The sequence below is a fragment of the Elephas maximus genome, chromosome 11 (genome assembly GCF_024166365.1).
Source record: "Elephas maximus indicus isolate mEleMax1 chromosome 11, mEleMax1 primary haplotype, whole genome shotgun sequence".
Lineage (NCBI taxonomy): Eukaryota > Metazoa > Chordata > Mammalia > Proboscidea > Elephantidae > Elephas > Elephas maximus.
In genome coordinates, this window is record NC_064829.1 from 32904801 (window position 1) to 32927143 (window position 22343).

The 22343-nt window shown below is 36.7% G+C and overlaps 1 protein-coding gene across 1 annotated transcript in view; it reads left to right on the plus strand.

The window, feature by feature from the left end:
• Positions 1-22343, plus strand: part of TAF4B (TATA-box binding protein associated factor 4b) — a 143596-nt gene that overhangs the window by 22898 nt on the left and 98355 nt on the right. The window contains exons 7-8 of the mRNA XM_049899913.1: positions 3752-4366; positions 22042-22177. Coding sequence (XP_049755870.1) covers positions 3752-4366; positions 22042-22177 — 751 coding nt within the window. The remainder of the gene's footprint in view (positions 1-3751; positions 4367-22041; positions 22178-22343) is intronic.

The following is a 22343-nucleotide window of genomic DNA, read 5'->3' on the forward strand; positions in this document are numbered from 1 at the left end:
TACGAAGTGTGGCTAAAGAAACTGAGAATCCTTTTACGGTTCAACGGCAACGGAAATAAAATGAGTAACCTAATTAAAAAATGGGTAAAGGACTTGAATAGACATTTCTTTAAGTAAGACATACAAAATATACAGGTAGCCAGTATGCACATGAAAAGATCCCCAGCTGTCATTAGGGAAATGCAAATCAAAACCACAACAGGATGCCACTTCACATTCACTAGGATGTCTGTCAGAAAAAGAAGAAGATTCTCAGTGAGATGGAGTGACACAATGGCCGCAACAGTGGGCTCAAACTGCAGTGATTGTGAGGATGGCTGAGGATGACACAGGACCTGGACAATGTTTTGTTCTGTTGTACTTAGGGTCCGCTATTAGTCGGAACTGACTCTAGGACACCTAACAACAACAGCAGCAACAGGATGATGATAAGGATTGGTGGTGCAGTGGTTAGAGAGCTCAGCTTCTAATGGAAAGGTTGGTTCAAACTCATAGGTGGTTCTGTGGGAGAAAAGACCTGGCAATCTCCCATAAAGATTATAGCTTAGGAAACCTTATGGGAAGTTCTCTGTCATATAGGGTCACTATGAGTCAGAATCGACCTGTTGGCACACAATAACAATAGGATGGCTATTATCAGAAAAATGGAAAATAACAAGTGGTAGCAAGGATATGGAGAAATTTGAACCCTCAACCATAATTGCTGGTGGGGATGTAAAATGGTGCAGCCTTTGTGAAAAACAGTTTGGTGGTTCCTCAAAAAGTTAAATACAGAATTACCGTATGACCCAGCAATTCTGCTCTGTAGTATATACCCAAGAGACTTGAAAGCAGGGACTCAAACAGATACTTGGGCATTAGTATTCATTGCAGCATTGTTCACAATAGCCAAAAGGTGGCAACAACCCAAGTGTATGTCAACAGATGAGTGGGTAAACAGGATGTGATACGGCCGTACAACAGGATACTATTCAGCCATAAGAGAAATGAAGTTCTGATACATGCTATGACATGGATGAACCTTGAAAACATTATGCTGAGTGAAATAACTTTGTCACAAAAGGACAACTGCTGTATGATCCCACTTATGTGAAATATCTAGAATGAAAACGTGTATAGAGAAGTTTCTGAGTAGTTACCAGGGCCTAGGAAGAGAGGGAAATAGGGAGCTGTTGTTTAAAGGATACTGAGTTTCTGTTCGGGATGATGAAAGACTTTTGGAAGTGGACAGTGGTGATGGTTGAACAATGTGGTGAATGTAATTAATGTCACTTAGTTATATGCTTAAAAATAGTTAAAATGACAGGTTTTGTGTTTCATATGCATTTTACCACAATAACACTTAAAAAAAGAAAGAAAATTTTTTCCAGAGGAGACTTGGTCTAGGAAGGGCAATACCTAATAGCAAATTATCTATGCACAAATATTTTGACTGTTGTAGCTCTAGAGCATGTAGCTAGGATTGGGTAGATTTGTCCAAAAATGTGGTGGGCTGCTTCATGAAATGAATTGTGCTCTGTCTTTGGATGACCCTCTCTAGTGAGATGTTAGAGGCTGTTCTTTCTTTGGTCGGAGATTGAATCCAAGGTCTCTTTCAGTGCCATGTTTCTGTGAGCTAGAGGTGCAGCATGTAACACTGGCAACCCTTTTGAGTTTATCTATATTTCATACCTGTTGAAGACACTGTGGGAAGGAAGGAAATTAGTTAAGCACCAACTATGTATCATATACTTTGCTAAATACTTTTAATTTGCATTATTTACACTTAATTTTCATGTCAGTCCTTTGAGAGTAAAGTGTATTCTCCATTTTAGAGTTGAGAAAACTGCTTAAATTGACTAACTTTTGACCAGACACACAGGTCCAGTAAATGCCACAATTTAGGCTATCTGAATCTATTTGCTAGATAACATTACCTTTAAGTTACCAAATATTACCATGTAGTTTTTGTACTTTTTATCTATTTTCTAAGGGCCTGTTAAGTCATGATTTTTTTAGAGTTTTTTTTCCTCATCTTTGAGAGTTTTAGGGAGTTGGGTATCTTATAGGACGAGGGATTCAACATTTAAGCTTAACTCTGAGCAGATGGTCAAGAGATAATTCAGATATATACTGTTGCCTGTCTTAAGCCTCATGACGTCAACATTTCTTCCCAATTTTACTTTTCTTCACAACTACCTCATCTTAGATTTCTAGTTTATATTTATTTAAATAAATCACTTCATTTGTTTATTTCCAAAACAATTTTTCTCCCATTTTGAAATTTTGGAAGAAGATTGTGAGGGATTTTCTATTTCTTTTCTTTATGACCGTTTGTATTTTCTTTTTGAAATTTCTTCAGATAAAAATTTTCTCAATTTTTTTTTTTTTTTTTAACAAAGTAGAGGAGGGGGGAAATAGTTCTCTTTACTTCTTAAGTAGGGACTGTGTTTCTTTGTGATTGCTTTCATGGCTCTTAGTATGCAGCCTGACAGAAGTTAAAACAGGGAGATCTTCTAAAACAGCCCATGAATTCCCCAGAAGATAACCAGCTATCTGCCTTCTTTTGGCATTTTTTTTGTTACTTAAAAACAAAGCCAAAAAAAGCTCATTTCTGAACCAATAAGCAACATCATGATAAACAGAGAAGGTATTGAAGTTGTCAAGGATTTCATTTGACTTCGATCCACAATCAGTGTGCTTAGAAGGAACAGTCAAGAAATCAAATGACATATTGCATTGGACAAATATACCAAAGTGTTAAAAAGCAAAAATGTCACTTTGAGGACTAAGGTGTACCTGACCTAAGCCATGGTATTTTCAGTCTCATATGCATGCGAAAGCTGGACAGCAAATAAAAAAGAGGGAAAAAGAATTGACACCTCTGAATTATGGTGTTGGTGAAGAATAATAAATATACCATGGACTGCCAGAACAGTGAACAAATCTGTCTTGGAGGAAGCACAGCCAGAATGCTCCTTACAAGCGAGGACGGTGAGACTTCATCTCACATACTTTCGTCATATTATCAGGAGGGATCAGTCCCTTGAGAAGGACATCAGCCTTGGTAAAGTATACGGGGTCAGTGAAAAAGATGAAGACCCTCAAGGAAATGGATTTGACACAGTGGCTGCAGGAATGGGCTCAAACATAGCAACAATTATGAGGATGGTGCAAGACCAGGCAGTGTTGCATTCTGTTCTGTTGTACATAGGGTTGCTAACAATAGCAACATTAGTTTTTAGTTTGAACTGACTTTACTTTTTCAGCGGTTTAGAGTGATTTAAAGTCCAGTCAGAAAATATTTCAGCACTACTGGAGAAATTGTTTTTTATCTTAAAATTCACCTTGTTTTTATTTGGTTTATGTTAAAGAGTATCTATCCAAAGTTTGAAAATTACTTAACAAAGACTTGGGGTGCAAATAAACTTAGAGATATCGAAGCTAATGACCTATTATGGAGTTTAGACAAATACAAAGAAGAATAATGCAGTGTTTTATTTTACTAAGTTGATATTGAGGTGTATAAAATAAGTCTGATAATGAGACATGAATTTGTGTTAAAAATAAAACACTTTTGGGCTCATGCACTTTTGGACTTAAAATTGTGTGCTTGTTATTGACAGAACAGAAAAAATTAACACAAGGTTTCCTTTACAGAAACACTTGATATACTTTTGATTTACTTTATGTTATAAAGAGATGAAGTACAAAGTTTTTTTTTTTTTACTAGGTGCTAATTTATTATTTTTTTCCTCTTCTCTGTTTCTAGAAAAGTGTGATTGCCTTACGACAACTTATACCTAACTCTCAGAGCTTTATTCAGCAGTGTGTTCAGCAGACTTCTAGTGAGGCAGTCATTGCTACTTGTACCACAACAGTAACTTCTTCTCCTGTGGTGACAACAGCTTCCTCAGTCCAGTCTGAAAAGACTGTTACTGTTTCTGGAGAAACAGCCCCTAGAACTGTGTCAGTACACATTGAGAATCCACTTGCTGGTCCAGACGGAACAAACACTGGAGTTGTGACACTTCATCCTGTGGGTCCAGCTGCTATACCAGGAGGAACAACAGCTGGAACTGTTTTGCTTCAGACTTCAAAACCACTTGTGACTTCTGTACCAAATACAGTTACAACAGTCTCACTTCAACCTAAAAAACCAGTTGTTTCTGGAGCAGCAGTATCACTGGCCCTTCCATCGGTGACTTTTGGAGAAACTTCAGCTGCAACTATTTGTCTTCCTTCTATGAAACCTGTTGTTACTTTTTCTGGGACCACAGCTGACAAGCCTGTGGTTGATGCTCCAGTCCAGATCAAACTTGCACAGCCAAACTCCATCCTTTCACAACCACCTGGTATTCCACAGGCAGTTAAAGTCAAACAACTAGTGAGTAACATTTCATTTCTTCCTCAGTTTTTTTATTTTGAAAATTTCAAACCTTGTATACCCTTTACCTCTTTTGACCAATTGTTAACATTTTGCCATATTTGCTCTATGTTTCCCTTTCTCTCTATTCACATGAACACACACAGGACTTTTTGATGAACCATTTAAGACTTGGTTATAGAGGTCATAACAGTTGATACCTAAATACTATGTATCTCCTGAGGAAAAGGTTATTTGTTTTTACATAACCATAATATACTCATCTTCACACATGGGAATTAATATTGGTACAATACCATTGTCTTTTATATAGTCGATGTTCAAGTTTTCACAGTTATCCCAATAATGTCCTTTATCAGTACTTATTTTATGGTCTTGTTTCTAGTAAAAAATTGGTTCATTTACATTTAGTTGGCATTTCTCTTTAGATTCCTTGGATCTAGAATAGTTCCCCAAACTTTTGTTGTTGTTGTTCATTTTATCGTAACATTTCAAGTGCTAGGCTAGTTATTTTACAGAATTTCCTATTATTTGGTTTTTTCTGATTTTTTTTTTCGTCATGATTAGATTCAGGTTAAATATATTTGGCATTGCTCCTTCGTAGGTGTTATAATGGTAACACTTCTTTTAAAAAAGTGCTAAGGGGAGGAGAGAGACTGTGAGTAAAGTGAATAAGTAAGAGATTGTATTTTTTTCCTAAACCTTGTGAGTTGGGAGGTTCTTGAGTGAAGCAAGGAAGTTTTCATCGGCTAGTTAGTATTTTTAGGGTTTACAATGACCTACTTTTTCAGGATAAGACAAGTTTTATCAGGAATACTGTTAATCTGTGGGAGATAAAACCAAACCAAACCCACTGCAGTTAACTTGATTCCAACTCATAGCAACCCTTTAGAACAGAGTAGAACTGCCCCGTAGAATTTCTAAGGAGCACCTGCTGTATTTGAACTGCCAACCTTTTGGTTAGCAGCCGTAGCACTTGACCACTATGCCACCAGGGTTTCCGTGTGGGAGATAGTATGTGGCAAATTAATTTTAAAATTATAATTTTTTAGTACAGTTCTTTTCTGACTTATGCCATAACGGAGTTGTTCTTTTGATTTTGAGTGATTGTTCTTTTTCTCTTTGGTGCATCTAGTGTTAAAGGCCGTGTATTTAATCTCTTCCTTTTAGACTGTTTTGCTCCTTGAATAGTAAAATCTTAGTAAAATTCCCAGCCTTGTTTGCATGATCAAGATAAGAGTTTAGTGTCTGTGGATGGTTGCCTTCAGAAGCAGAAGGGCAGCTTTGGACATAGAATGAAAAGGGAAGGCCAGGTGACAAGAACTGGGGCAGGAGTCAAACCCTTGGGTAGGTACAAAGTGATAGTCATTTCCTGGGTCCTTGTCTTTTTTCATCTTTTTCTATTGCCGGTCTGATTTTTCAAATGGAGAAATGTATGTGCTTTGGAGAGTTTCTCTTGGGATCCTGAGTTTAATTTCAGAGAGAAAATATTTTATAGACACAGTAATTCTTTTTTTTTTTTTTTTATTAACTTTTATTGAGCTTCAAGTGAACGTTTACAAATCAAGTCAGTCTGTCACATATAAGTTTATATACATCTTACTCCTTACTCCCACTTCTCTCCCCCTAATGAGTCAGCCCTTCCAGTCTTTCCTTTCGTGACAATTTTGCCAGCTTCCAACTCTCTCTATCCTCCCATCCCCCCTCCAGACAGGAGATGCCAACACAGTCTCAAGTGTCCACCTGATATAATTAGCTCACTGTTCATCAGCATCTCTCTGCTACCCACTTTCCAGTCCCTTTCATGTCTGATGAGTTGTCTTCGGGGATGGTTCCTGTCCTGTGCCAACAGAAGGTTTGGGAACCATGACTGCCGGGATTCCTCTAGTCACAGTCAGACCATTAAGTCTGGTCTTTTTATGAGAATTTGGGGTCTGCATCCCACTGATCTCCTGCTCCCTCAGGGGTTCTCTGTTGTGCTCCCTGTCAGGGCAGTCAGCGATTGTGGCCCAGCACCAACTAGTTCTTCTGGTCTCAGGATGATGTAGGTCTCTAGTTCATGTGGCCCTTTCTGTCTCTTGGGCTCTTAGTTATCGTGTGACCTTGGCGTTCTTCATTCTCCTTTGCTCCAGGTGGGTTGAGACCAATTGATGCATCTTAGATGGCCGCTTGTTAGCATTTAAGACCCCAGACGCCACATTTCAAAGAGGGATGCAGAATGTTTTCGTAATAGAATTATTTTGCCAGTTGACTTAGAAGTCACCTGGTCCCCAAACCCCCGCCCTTGCTTCGCTGACCTTTGAAGCATTCATTTTATCCTGGAAACTTCTTTGCTTTTGGTCCAGTCCAATTGAGCTGACCTTCCATGTATTGAGTGTTGTCCTTCCCTTCACCTAAAGCAGTTCTTATCTACTAATTAATCAGTAAAAAACCCTCTCCCTCCCTCCCCCCCCCGTCGTAACCACAAAAGTATGTGTTCTTCTCAGTTTATACTATTTCTCAAGATCTTATAATAGTGGTCTTATACAATATTTGTCCTTTTGCCTCTGACTGATTTCGCTCAGCGTAATGCCTTCCAGGTTCCTCCATGTTATGAAATGTGTCACAGATTCGTCACTGTTCTTTATCGATGCGTAGTATTCCATTGTGTGAATATACCACAATTTATTTACCCATTCATCCGTTGATGGACACCTTGGTTGCTTCCAGCTTTTTGCTATTGTAAACAGAGCTGCAATAAACATGGGTGTGCATATATCTGTTTGTGTGAAGGCTCCTGTTTCTCTAGGGTATATTCTGAGGAGTGGGATTTCTGGGTTGTATGGTAGTTCTATTTCTAACTGTTTAAGATATCGCCGGATAGATTTCCAAAGTGGTTGTACCATTTTACATTCCCACCAGCAGTGTATACGAGTTCCAATCTCTCTGCAGCCTCTCCAACATTTATTATTTTGTGTTTTTTGGATTAATGCCAGCCTTGTTGGAGTGAGATGGAATCTCATCGTAGTTTTAATTTGCATTTCTCTAATGGCTAATGATCGAGAGCATTTTCTCATGTATCTGTTGGCTGCCTGAATATCTTCTTTAGTGAAATGTGTGTTCATATCCTTTGCCCACTTCTTGATTGGGTTGTTTGTCTTTTTGTGGTTAAGTTTTGACAGAATCATGTAGATTTTAGAGATCAGGCGCTGGTCGGATGTGTCATAGCTGAAAATTCTTTCCCAGTCTGTAGGTGGTCTTTTTACTCTTTAGATGAGCTTAGGTGTTTGATTTTTAGGAGCTCCCAGTTATCTGGTTTGTCTTCGTCATTTTTGGTAATGTTTTGTATTCTGTTTATGCCTTGTATTAGGCCTCCTAAGGTTGTCCCTATTTTTTCTTCCATGATCTTTATCGTTTTGGTCTTTATGTTTAGGTCTTTGATCCACTTGGAGTTAGTTTTTGTGCTTGGTGTGAGGTATGGGTCCTGTTTCATTTTTTTGCAAATGGATATCCAGTTATGGCAGCACCATTTGTTAAAAAGACTATCTTTTCCCCAATTAACTGACACTGGGCCTTCGTCAAATATCAGCTGCTCTTATGTGGATGGATTTATATCTGGGTTCTCAATTCTGTTCCACTGGTCTATGTGCCTGTTGTTGTACCAATACCAGGCTGTTTGAACTACTGTGGCTGTATAATAGGTTCTGAAATCAGGAAGAGTGAGGCCTCCCACTTTGTTCTTCTTTTTCAGTAATGCTTTGCTTATCCGAGGCTTCTTTCCCTTCCATATGAAGTTGGTGATTTGTTTCTGTATCACCTTAAAAAATGACGTTGGAATTTGGATCAGAAGTGCATTGTATGTATAGATGGCTTTTGGTGGAATAGACATTTTTACTATGTTAAGTCTTCCTATCCATGAGCAAGGTATGTTTTTCCACTTAAGTATGTCCTTTTGAATTTCTTGTAGTAGAGCTTTGTAGTTTTCTTTGTATAGGTCTTTTACATCTTTGGTAAGATTTATTCCTAAGTATTTTATCTTCTTGGGGGCTACTGTGAATGGTATTGATTTGGTTATTTCCTCTTCGATGTTCTTTTTGTTGATGTATAAGATAAACATACAAAGTGTATAAGATAAACATACAAAAATCCAAGTGATTTTTGTATGTTTATCTTATAACCTGAGACTCTGCCAAACTCTTCTATTAGTTTCAGTAGTTTTCTGGAGGATTCCTTAGGGTTTTCTGTGTATAAGATCATGGCATCTGCAAATAGAGATAATTTTACTTCCTCCTTGCCAATCCGGATGCCCTTTATTTCTTTGTCTAGCCTAATTGCCCTGGCTAGGGCTTCTAGCACGATGTTGAATAAGAGCGGAGATGAAGGGCATCCTTGTCTGGTTCCCGTTCTCAAGGGAAATGCTTTCAGGTTCTCTCCATTTAGAGTGATGTTGGCTGTTGGCTTTGCATAGATGCCCTTTATTACGTTGAGGAATTTTCCTTCAATTCCTATTTTGGTGAGAGTTTTTATCATAAAAGGGTGTTGGACTTTGTCAAATGCCTTTTTTGCATCAATCTGATAAGCTCATGTGGTTTTTGTCTTTTGTTTTATTTATGTGGTGGATTGCATTAATAGTTTTTCTGATATTAAACAGCCTTGCATACCTGGTATAAATCCCACTTGGTCATGGTGGCTTAATTTTTTGATATGTTGTTGAATTCTATTGGCTAGAATTTTGTTGAGGATTTTTGCATCTGTGTTCATGAGGGATATAGGTCTGTAATTTTCTTTTTTTGTAATGTCTTTACCTGGTTTTGGTATCGGAGATGGTGGCTTCATAGAATGAGTTGGGTAGTATTCTGTCATTTTCTATGCTTTGAAATACCTTTAGTAGTAGTGGTGTTAACTCTTCTCTGAAAGTTTGGTAGAACTCTGCAGTGAAGCCGTCCGGGCCAGGGCTTTTTTTTGTTGGGAGTTTTTTGACTACTGTTTCAATCTCTTTTTTTGTTATGGGTCTATTTAGTTGTTCTACTCCTGAATGTGTTAGTTTGGGTAGGTAGTGTTTTTCCAGGAATTTATCCATTTCTTCTAGGTTTGCAAATTTGTTAGAGTACAATTTTTCGTAATAATCTGATATGATTCTTTTAATTTCAGTTGGGTCTGTTGTGATGTGGCCCTTCTCGTTTCTTATTCGGGTTATTTGTTTCCTTTCCTGTATTTCTTTAGTCAGTCTAGCCAATGGTTTATCAATTTTGTTAATTTTTTCAAAGAACCAGCTTTTGGCTTTGTTAATTCTTTCAATTGTTTTTCTGTTCTCTAATTCATTTAGTTCAGCTCTAATTTTTATTATTTGTTTTCTTCTGGTGCCTGATGGATTCTTTTGTTGCTCACTTTCTGTTTGTTCAAGTTGTAGGGACAGTTCTCTGATTTTGGCTCTTTCTTCTTTTTGTATGTGTGCATTTTTCAATATAAACTGGCCTCTGAGCACTGCTTTTGCTGTGTCCCAGAGGTTTTGATAGGAAGTATTTTCATTCTCGTTGCATTCTATGAATTTCCTTATTCCTTCCTTAATGTCTTCTATCACCCAGTCTTTTTTCATGAGGGTATTGTTCAGTTTCCAAGTATTTGATTTCTTTTCCCTAGTTTTTCTGTTATTGATTTCAAGTTTTATTGCCTTGTGGTCTGAGAAGATGCTTTGTAATATTTCGATGTTTTGGATTCTGCAAAGGTTTGTTTTATGACCTAATATGTGGTCTATTCTAGAGAATGTTCCATGTGCGCTAGAAAAAAAAGTATACTTTGCAGCATTTGGGTGGAGAGTTCTGTATAAGTCAATGAGGTCAAGTTGCTTGATTGTTGTAATTAGGTCTTCCGTGTCTCTATTGAGCTTCTTACTGGATGTCCTGTCCTTCCCCGAAAGTGGTGTGTTGAAGTCTCCTAGTATAATTGTGGAGGTGTCTGTCTCACTTTCCAGTTCTGTTAAAATTTGATTTATGTATCTTGCAGCCCTGTCGTTGGGTGCATAAATATTTAATATGGTTATGTCCTCCTGATCAATTGTCCCTTTTATCATTATGTAGTGTCCTTCTTCATCCTTTATGGTGGATTTAAGTCTAAAGTCTATTTTGTCAGAAATTAATATTGCTACTCGTCTTCTTTTTTGCTGATTGTTTGCTTGATATATTTTTTTCCATCCTTTGAGTTTTAGTTTGTTTGTGTCTCTAAGTCTAAGGTGTGTCTCTTGTAGGCGGCATATAGACGGATCGTGTTTCTTTATCCAGTCCGTGACTCTCTGTCTCTTTATTGGTGCATTTAGTCTGTTTACATTCAGTGTAATTATAGATAAATAAGTGTTTAGTGTTGTCATTTTGATGCTTTTTTATGTATGTTGTTGACAATTTCATTTTTCCATATACTTTTTTTGTGCTGAGATGTTTTTCTTAGTAAATTGTGAGATCCTCATTTTCATAGTGTTTGACTTTATGTTTGTTGAGTCATTACGTTTTTCTTGGCTTTTATCTTGAGTTATGGAGTTGTTATACCTCTATGTGGTTACCTTGATATTTACCCCTATTTTTCTAAGGAAAAACCTAACTTGTATTGTCCTATATCGCCTTGTATCACTCTCCATATGGCAGTTCTATTCCACCTGTGTTTAGTCCCTCTTTTTGATTATTGTGATCTTTTACATACTGACTTCAGTAATTCCCTGTTATAAGCATTTTTTTTTAATTAATTTTAATTTGTTTTTGTGATTTCCCTATTTGAGTTGATATCAGGATGTTCTGTTTTGTGACCTTGTGTTGTGCTGGTATCTGATATTATTGGTTTTCTGACCAAAGAATATCCTTTAGTATTTCTTGTAGCTTTGGTTTGGTTTTTGCAAATTCTCTAAGCTTGTGTTTATCTGTAAATATCTTAATTTCGCCTTCATATTTCAGAGAGAGTTTTGCTGGATATATGATCCTTGGCTGGCAGTTTTTCTCCTTCAGTGCTCTGTATATGTTGTCCCATTCCCTTCTTGCCTGCATGGTTTCTGCTGAGTAGTCTGAACTTATTCTTATTGATTCTCCCTTGAAGGAGACCTTTCTTTTCTCCCTGGCTGCTTTTAAAATTTTCTCTTTATCTTTGGTTTTGGCAAGTTTGATGATAATATGTCTTGGTGTTTTTCTTTTTGGATCAATCTTAAATGGGGTTCGATGAGCATCTTGGATAGATATCCTTTCGTCTTTCATGATGTCAGGGAAGTTTTCTGTCAGGAGATCTTCAACTACTTTCTCTGTGTTTTCTGTCCTCCCTCCCTGTTTTGGGACTCCAATCACACGTAAGTTATCCTTCTTGATAGAGTCCCACATGATTCTTAGGGTTTCTTCATTTTTTAAAATTCTTTTATCTGATTTTTTTTCAGCTATGTTGGTGTTAATTCCCTGGTCTTCCAGATTTCCCAGTCTGCATTCTAATTGCTCCAGTCTGCTCCTCTGACTTCCTATTGCATTGTCTAATTCTGTAATTTTATTGTTAATCTTTTGGATTTCTACATGCTGTCTCTCTGTGGGTTCTTGCAACTTATTAATTTTTACACTATGTTCTTGAATAATCTTTTTGAGTTCTTCAACTCTTTTATCAGTGTGTTCCTTGGCTTTTTCTGCAGTTTGCCTTATTTCATTTGTGATGTCTTGAAGCATTCTGTAAATTAGTTTTTTATATTCTGTATCTGATAATTCCAGGATTGTATCTTCATTTGGGAAAGATTTTGATTCTTTTGTTTAGGGGGTTGTAGAAGCTGTCATGGTCTGCTTCTTTATGTGGTTTGATATGGACTGCTGTCTCCGAGCCATCACTGGGAAACTTGTTTTTCCAGAAAATCCGCTGACTGGGACGCTGGCTCCAGGCTCCGAAAACAGTCGCTGCTTCCCCGTATTTGTTCGTTTTCCGTCTCTAAATCTGTCTTTGTTGTTCAGGGTTCGTAGATTGTTATGTATGTGATCGATTCACTTGTTTTTCCGAGTCTTTGTTGCAAGAGGGATCTGAGGTGGCGTCTACCTAGTCTGCCATCTTGGCCCCGCCTCCAGACACAGTAATTCTTAAATGTTGGTTTGAGCAGCCAGGTTTGGGAACGACTGGAACAGAGTAATTGCTCCAAGGAAAAGCCTTTCTTTTGATAGCACTGAACAGAATTAGAATCCTCTTTATGGGCCATAGCTGCTAACAAAGAGGTCAGCAGTTCAAATCCAGAGTTCAAAGTTCTACTCTGTCCTATAGGTTCTCTATGAGTTGGAATTGACTCAATGGCAGTGGGTTTTATGGGCCATAGCTGATTATTGAATCAGTGCTAATTTTTATTGAACATCTATAGTCTGCTAAAGTGAAATAACACTTTATGGTTAACACAGAGTTTTAAAAGTATGTCATGTATGCGTTATGGATTTTAAAATAATTTATGATGAGGCATGGGTAGGGAGAAAACTAAGAACCCAGAATTTTAAGTGACTTTATCCAGTGGCAGTGAACAAACAAGATACGAGACAAGAACCTGGTGTCTTTTTCGTTAGGTTATAGTGTCCTGGCAAGAACTTCTAGATTTCTGTTATGTCCTAACACATAAAGCTGTACCTGGTAATAATGTCTTGACAGAGTTTACATTTTGTAGATTTGATTGTTATACATTAGAAATAATTTCAACAAAGAAAAAAATGTAGAAAATCTTATTTTAGTTTTTTTTTTTTTGAACTTCCTGCTTTCATTCTTAAAAGAATGTGGAATAATTTAATTTTCACTGTGTTTTTTACTTTCTTGTTTGGCCTTCATTTCAGTTTTAGCTAACCAATTTGATGCTAGTATTCATGCCTAGCTATGCCCAGCTATTTAAAATCACAAAACTCAGATCCACTAGACACTGAAGATGCCATTATAATCTGTATTACAACAGATGTACCTGGGGCATCGATACTGTATGGTAATATGCCACAGAGAGGATTGAATTAGGACATCCTTTCAAATCAAGTAATTTACTATTACTTGAAGTTTGAAAATACACCTCAACATAAACAACATAAATCCTTACAACTAGACCAATAAACTGGAGAAAATATTGAAGTTATTGAGGATTTTATTTCACTTGGATCTCTAATCAATGCCCAAGGAAGCAGCAGTCAGGAAATCAGATGACATATTGCAGTGGGCAAATCTGCTGTGAAAGAGCTCTTTAAAGTGTTAAAAAGCAAAGATGAAACTTTGAGGACTAAGTTGTACCTGACCCAAGCCATGGTATTTTCAGTTGCCTCATGCTATGAGTCGGAATCAACCTGACGGCAACGGGTTTGGGTTTTTTTTTTTTCCATATGCATGGGAAAGCTGTATGGAAAAAGTACAGCCAGAATACTCCTTAGAGGCAAGGATGGTGAGACTTTGTCTTACGCACTTTGGGCATGTTATCAGGAGGAACCGACATGATAGAGAAGAACATCATGCCTGGTAAAGTTAGAGGGTCAGCAAAAAGAGGAAGACCCTCAGCAAGATGGATTGACACAGTGACTGCAACAGTGGGCTCAAACATAGAGACAGTTGTGAGACTGGCACAGGATCAGGCAGTATTTCATTCTTTTGTGCATGGGGTCAGTATGATTGGGACTGGCTCAGTTGTACCTAACAGCAACAATACCAACATCTGTAATAACTGTAAAGGTTCCTGCCTTTTCTTCAAGTGTAGATTATTCTTAAAGATACTCAAGTGATAAATACAAAATTACTAATAACAGCAACATGTAGCTTACTCTCCAAAATTATTGCCCTTTTTATCAAAAAAATGAGACCAGATATTTTGAATTAACTTTCTCATTCATGTTTATTCACACATGCTGTGGATTTAAGGGGCTTTATTTTATAACCTTTGAGTGATGAAAAGTTATCAAAAATTCATCAAAGTTTAAATTTTGAAAATGATTAGACTGAAACAAAAATTTGGCATTTGCTAATCAGCTTTTACTGTTTAAATTATCTTTTGTTAATTAAAATATTTAAGTTAAATTTAGTTTTTGTTCAATTTTTAATGAAATACTTACAAATATCCAAAGGAAAGCTTTCAACCATCAGGGCTCCTGAAGAGTTTCTACTTTATTATCAAACCATCATCAGTGTTAAGTTCAACATTTAGTTCAAGTATATAACATCATGTAACAAACAACTGCTATGCCATAACTGATAGATGGCCAAGAAAATTAGCAAGAATTTTATTTACAAGAACTGAATTCTTAGCTGAAATACCAAGAATTACTAATTAGGCCCATATTTCAAGGTACTTGAGGACCAAAAGTTAGAAAGCACTGTACTGTTGGTACTAAAGGAAAACCTTAAAAGGAATTGTGAACATTTGTAGTGAATTTACTTGAATGAGAGCCTTAATAGATTCCGAGAACACTATATACAATAATCAATGAGAAAGAAAAGATACTGTGTAGTGATAAACCAAAATTTACAATGGCGGGAGGTTTTTTCAACTAAGGAAAAAAGTGCATCGCTTCATAAGATAATATTATAAAACCTAATTTTTTTTTTTTTTAAATCTTGAAACGGTAGATTGGGAGAATTCTTTTCATAACTTGAATGGGTGGTATTTAAAACATCTGATTCAGGAGATGGGAAACGTAAACAATTCTCTAGAAGAATGAGTACAAGTTAGAAATAGGTGTAATACTGAGAAGGAATTTTAAAATATATGATCAGTTACTAAAGGAGATAAATTATAACATTTTAAAACCTGACTTTAAACAAGATACTCCTGCATCTTTCTTCAGACCACTTTTGGAAGCTATGTCCTGAATCGCATGGACTACAGATGTGATCCAGTATGGCAATTCTCATGTTTTAAATGATTATTTGCCATATTTCTTTTATGCTGCGCCAGATACTTTTGTATGTTTCTTGCACCCTGAGTGTTTCCTTCCTTACTTAGACCTTGGACTAAATTGGACTATGGTTTATAATCAACTCACTGATGATATTCTCAAATTATTTTCAAACTTGTTAAGTGCTTTTCAGTTAGTTCTGACTCATAGCAATCCTGTGTACAACTGAACAAAACACTGCCCAGTCCTGTGCCATCCTCACAATCATTGCTATGTTTGAGCCCATTGTTGCAGTCACTCTGTCAGTCCATCTCGTTGGGGGTCTTCCTCTTTTTTCCGGATCTTCTTCCAAGCACAGTGCCCTTCTCCAGGGACTGGTACCTCCTGATAACATGTCCAAGATATGTGAGACGAAGGAGTCTCACATATGAGGCAATTGAAAATACCGTGGCTTGGGTCAAGCATACCTTAGTCCTCAAAGTCACATCTTTGCTTTTTAACGCTTTAAAGAGGTCTTTTCCAACAGATTTGCCCAATGTAATCCGTCATTTGATTTCTTGACTGCTGTTTCCATGGGCATTGATTGTGGATCCAAGTAAAATGAAATTCTTCACAGCTTCGGTATTTTCTCTGTTTATCATGACGTTGTTTATTGGTCCAGTTGTGAGGATTTTTTTTTTTCTTTATGTTGAGGTGTAATTCATACTGAAGTCTTTAATCTTCATCAGTAAGTGTTCTAAGTCCTCTCTGCTTTCAGCAAGCAGAGTTGTGTCACCTGCGTATCCCAAGTTGTTGATGAGTCTTCCTCCAGTTGTGATGCGTGTTATACTTCATATAGACCAGCTTCTTGGATTAGTATGCTCTACATACAAATTGAATAACTATGGTGAAAGGATATAACCCTGACACACAGCTTTTCTGATTTTAAACGACACAGTATCTCCTCGTTCTGTTCAGATGACTGCCTTTTGGTCTATGTACAGGTTCCTCATGAGCACAATTAAGTGTTGTGCAATTCCCATTATTTGCAGTGTTATCCATAGTTTGTTATGATTCACGCAGCTGAATGCCTTTGCATAGTCAATAAGACACAGATAATATTTTCCTTATTTAAAATATATTTCTCCTGGTGGCTCTGTTACTTGTATATCTTAATAGGATTTTTGACATTTATTAAACAAGTGGTCAAGTACATTCAACATTCACTTTACAAATATTACTTTATTAGTATAAGAAAAAATAATAACTAATTATTAGTGCATTATTATTGTAATTTTCATTATATTGAAGTAAAACAGTTCTTTCATAAGTCGATGTAGTGTATTAAAATTTTTTGATCTTGCATCATATTTTTTGACACCTAATTATTTAATTATTTTGTAATGGGAGAAATCTTTAGAGAATCTACCAGGAAATACATTTTATATAAAATAATCAGTGATATTTAAGTTGGCCAATTGTTTCTGACAGTTATCGCTAGATAAAAAACCCGACAAACCCGTTGCCATCAAGTTGATTCTGATTTATAGTGACCCTATAGAACAAAGTAGAACTGACCCATGGAGTTTCCAAGGAGTGACTGGTACATTCAAACTGCTGACCTTTTGGTTAGCAACTATAGCTCTTAACTGCTACACCACCAGGGCTCCAGATAAGGACAGATATTTTCAAGATATGAGTTACAGGCTCTTAGTATCGTGGTGGCCAGTATTTTTGTTACAGAAGTTGAAATAAAAGTATGTTAATTGTTTCATTTGCTCAAGTAATTGACCCTCAGTTTCTTATTGGACTGTCCTACTAGTATTCAGACTTGAGAAGTTAATTTTTTTCTTTTAAGAGTGAGAAGAGAGGTGGAATTCAGATGTTCATTTATTCTCAGTTAAATAGGACTAATGAAAGGTTAGATGAAGATTGAACCTATGCAAGGCCTACCTATTATTTATCATATGTAATTAGAAATTGTGTAGAAAATTCTTCATGGGCAATAGTATGATCAGAGTTTATATAGTAAAATAGTCTTGATATATACATTAGTTAATTCTGTTCATTTAAATGTACTTTAGGGACTTATTTTAAGTTCTATTTTATTGTACTCTAGATGAAGGTTTACAGAACAAACTAGTTTCTCATTAAATGGTTAGTACACATTTTGGCTAACAACCCCACGACACGTCAACACTCTCCGTTTTCGACCTTGGGTTCTCTATTACCAGCTTTCCTGTCCCCTTCTGCCTTCTGGTCCCTGGGCTTTTGTGTTTCCGTTTAGTCTCATTTTGTTTCATGGGCCTGTCTAATCTTTGGCTGAAGGCTGAACCTTGGGAGTGACTTCATTACTGAGCTAAAAGGGCATCCAGGGGCCATACTTTTGGGGTTTCTCCGGTCTGTGTCAGGCCAGTAATTCTGGTCTTTTTTTGTTTGTGAGTTACAATTTTGTTTTACATTTTTCTCCAGTCCTGTCCAGGACCCTCTATTGTGATCCCTGTCAGAGCAGTCAGTGGTGGTAGCTGGGTACCATCTAGTTATACTGGACTCAGTCTGGTGGAGGCCTTTGGACTAATCCTTACCTTATGTTTAGTCTTCTTCATTCTTCCTTGCTCCTGAAGGGGTGAGAACAGTGGAGTATCTTAAATGGCAGCTCACAGGCTTTTAAGACCCCAGATGCTACTCACCACAGTAGAATGTAGAATATTTTCTTTATAAACTGTGTTATACCAATTGAGCTAGATGTTCCCTGAGACCGTGGCCCCACAGTAGGGACTTTTTTTTTTTTTTTTGTATTTTAGCTTGGCAAATGTATATTAGAATTTATGGAGTGATAAAACTAGAGGCAATATTTATAGTGTACATGTCCTATGCGTTATTCGTGAAAATGTTTAATTATACGAAATTTGAAACAGAGAGAAGTTGAAGTTTATAGTGAACACCTGTATACTGATCACCTAGATTCTACTCTTTGCAGTTACTATACCTTTGCTTCATCATGTATTTAATTACTCATTTTAATTTTTTTGGTGCATTTCGAAGACTTCCTCCTAAATATTTAAACTTGCATATGGGTTTTTGGGTATCATTAATTACAATTCAATGTTTGTTTACTTTTTTATTTATAAGTAAAACATGCATACAGTGACATGCACAGGTCTTAAGTGTACCATTGGATAACTTTTTTTTTTAACTTGTGCTTTAGGTGAAGGTTTGAAGAGCAAATTAGTTTTCCATTCAGTTGTTCATACACAACTTGTTCCCCATTTGGCAAGTTTTGATAGTCAGTGCATACCTCACGTAACTCAAACCCCTGTCAGGAAGTAGAACATTACCATCACTCCAGAAAGTTCCCTCGTGCTCCTTCCCAGTCAATCCCTACCCCTGTTCTCCCAGAAGCAATGACTCTGCTAATATATTTCACCAGTAGGTTAGTTTTCCATGTCCCAGGACTGAAATGGAATCATACAGTAAGCACATTTTTATCTTTTAAAACAGAAACGAATAGATTTTTGACCTGAAACAACGTTTACTTATTCCTGTAAAAGCTGGTAATACAATGTAGAATTCATTTGAGCAAGTTTTAAAAAGTGTTTAGAAGACTGTTTAATTTACAGGAAAACCATGTTCTGAGTTTTACCAAGGCTGAGTTTTATTGTGGATTAGGAATGGCAAATAAACTTCAACTCCCACTGTAGGATTTACTAGAGCCTTGTGTTAAAACATTCTGAGGTTGGATGTGGGTTTAGTTAGAAATAGTGCTGGGATTTAGTTGTATGTGCCATTGTCCTAGAAAATAGGGAGTGGTAGCATAAGACCCACACATTGACAGTTCCTGAGAAACACATAGCGACTTAATGTACTTCCGACTTTTATACTACAGTTTTTGCTTATTTTGGGGTCTATTTTCTAGAATTTAACCTTAATGGGTGTATGCTAGTAGTCACATATTGAGTGGAAATTAGAGGTGATACTGCCCCGATTCCAGTAACTTAATGTGCACATGCTACTTGAGTTATTTAGCGATCAGTATTTGATTGCTGTGTATTTATGGAGAAGGGAGTGGGTGGAGTTGAAAGACAGGGAAAACAAGGTCAGGGGTGTTTAATCCATACTTGTTTCTTTGCTTCCTTTCCTGTGGAATTTAGTGAAAATTTCTTGTCAGGTATTCTGGATGATAGATACTGTAGACATGGAGTAGTGGTTAAGAGCTACAGCTGCTAACCAAAAGGTTGACAGTTTGTGTCCACCAGGCGCTCCCTGGAAACTCTATGGGGCAGTTCTGCTCTGTCCTATAGGGTTGCTATGAGTTGGAATCGACTCAACGGCAGTGGGGTTCCCCCCCCGCCAGTGGGTATCCAAAAAAAACCAAACCCGGTGCTGTCCAGTCGATTCTATAGACAGTAGAAATGAAAACACAACAACAACAAAAAAACCTGTTTGCCAAAGAATACTGTGTAGCATTTCTAGACATGTACCCCAAACAAAAAAAAAACCCAGTGCTGTCGAGTCAATTCCGACTCATAGCGACCCTACAGGACAGAGTAGAACTACCCCATAGAGTTTCCAAGGAGTACCTGGCGGATTTGAACTGCCAGCCTGTTGATTAGCAGCTGTAGCACTTAACCACTGTGCCACCAGGGTTTCCTCTAGACCTGCAGTTTATATAAACTGCTATAAGGTTAACTTGTGTTTAACATCCCAAATAAGACATCGGAACTTGAAATGTCAAGAGAAAATTCTTTACGTCTCTTTCCTTAATTCTAGAGGTTCTTTGGAAGGAAAATACATACCTTTTTAAAGAAACATAATAGCTCATTCTTTGACTTGCCAAGTAGTTGCACTGCTTCTTCTGTGGGCCAGTTTCTAAGGTAATTTCAGTCTCTATAACATGCAGTAATACTGGTTTAAAATGGTACTTTCTTTGAAAGAACACCAATGAATTTTCCTATACCTTTTCCCTCATTATATTTTATTTTGCATGGCAGGTGTGCAGGAGTATGGTGCCCATATTTTTTCAGATTATATAACGTATGTTGCCCCAGGTGTTACAGTCATTAAGATGACAAGTGATGGGGATCTGGGCTCATTAAATTACAGCTCAAAACTTTGCGTTATATTTTTGTGTAGGCATCAAAAATGATATGAAGACTAACTTGCAAACAATTTTCTAATAATATTTTATTGCTGTCTTTTATAATAAAAATACTGAAAAGAATACCTAATAAAGTATACCGAGGAGAAGAATATAAACAATAGAGAGATAAGCTGGAATTGTTAGGAGTGTTTCTGTTAACTTTCACTCTAAATACATAAGAGACTCTGCGTGTATATTAGTTTACAAAATTTAAATTCATGTTTAACATGAGTATGACCTTTACTTCATTGAAATTCTTCATTTTCTTTAAGAGTTCTTGTCTAGTCTCAAAGAGTGATGATTGTTGAATTTTTTTCAACTTGTATTTCTTCTCTGGGGACAATAGTTCCTGTAGGGTTACTTCCTAGAACATCTTGTTTCTTCTGAGTTAACTTTTTGTAATACACACTGGACTTTTACATTTTATTTACAAAATTTTAGAAAATCAGAATAAATTGTATCCCTAAAACTCTGTTCAGTGGTTTATGTCCTGACAAGACTATGACTGATTTATATTAGCCATCTGTTAGTTTAGCACTTCTAAACAGTTCACTGTCAATGGCTTGCTCAAATATGTGGTGACTGTGCTGCTTCTTGGAAGTGAAAAAAGAAGCTGTGCTATATTGTTTCTTTCTTCTTTAAAGCTAAAAATAAGACCCCGTTATTACTATTTTAATTTTTCTTCCCTTATCCCTAGCCCTTACCCCTCTATATTTCTTGAATTATGTTATCTTGGAGAATGTCTTTAGCATTGTCACTTTTCAAAAAATTGTTCAAGAAGAGACTTTAAAAAAAAAACAGCACTTAAAAAGTCCTCATCTTTTAGAGATATATTGTGAAATATTTATGGATAAAAGGATAGACAGCTGTGATTTGCTTTAAAGTAATTGAGGGTGGCAGGGAAGCATGGGTAGGGACATAAATGAACAAGATTGGCCAAGAATTATTGTTGAAGCTGTAATGGTATAGGGGTCTTCATTTTATTTTCTGTACTTTTGTGTATATCTAAAAATTTCCAAGATAAGTTAAAAAAAAGAAATAGGGCCTGTCTTAGTTTTGTAGTGCTGCTATAACAGAAATACCACAAGTGGTGGCTTAAAAAACAATTATTTTCTCACTGTTTAGGGGGCTAGAAGTCAGAATTCAGGGCTTTAGGGAAGGCTTTTTCTCTGTACTAGCTCTGGGGGAAGGTCCATGTCTGTATACAGCTTCTGATTCTTGGTTCCTTGGAGATCTCATGTGATATGCCATCTCTCTTCCACCAGCTGTGCTTGCTTAGTTGCTTACTCAATTTACTCTTTTTATATCTCAAAAGATTAACTGACTTTAGACACAGTGTACTAATATGGTCTCATTAATATAACAAAGAAAACCCAATCCCAAATGGGATTATAACCATAGGTATAGGAGTTAGGATTTACAACGCGTATTTTGGGGGGACACAATTCAATCTATAACACAATTGAAACTTAAATTGGGCTATGTGAAGTGGAAATTTGAATTCTGCTCTAAAAAATAATATATAATGTATGGGATAGTCGTGTTTTTCACTTCTGGACAAGGTGATTTCATTATATATAATTTTAAATTTTAAGCAGACTTTTTTGTGACACTAAGCTAAGGGTATATATACATATACAGTTGGGAGAGCATAATCTGTTGCTAATATTGGAAGCTTACCCTTCCCTAAAGTAGATTTAGTTGAATGAATATATTGATCGTTCTCATTGTTTCAGGTAGTTCAACAGCCTTCAGGAGGCATCACAAAACAAGTGACTACACTTTCCCATTCCTCAGCATTGACCATTCAGAAATCTGGACAAAAGAAAATGCCAGTCGACACTGTAATATCGACCAGTCAGTTTTCTCCAGGTAGACTCTGGCCTCTCCCTGCCCCAACACACTGGGATTGGAACACAGTGGGTTTTTGCAATCTATTTTCTGTTGTTGTGTTAAGGGAAGAGAGGTTTGGTGTTTTAAGTTGGCACCTATGAAAGAAGACTGAAAAATAACTACTCATTACACTCTTTGTGCTTAC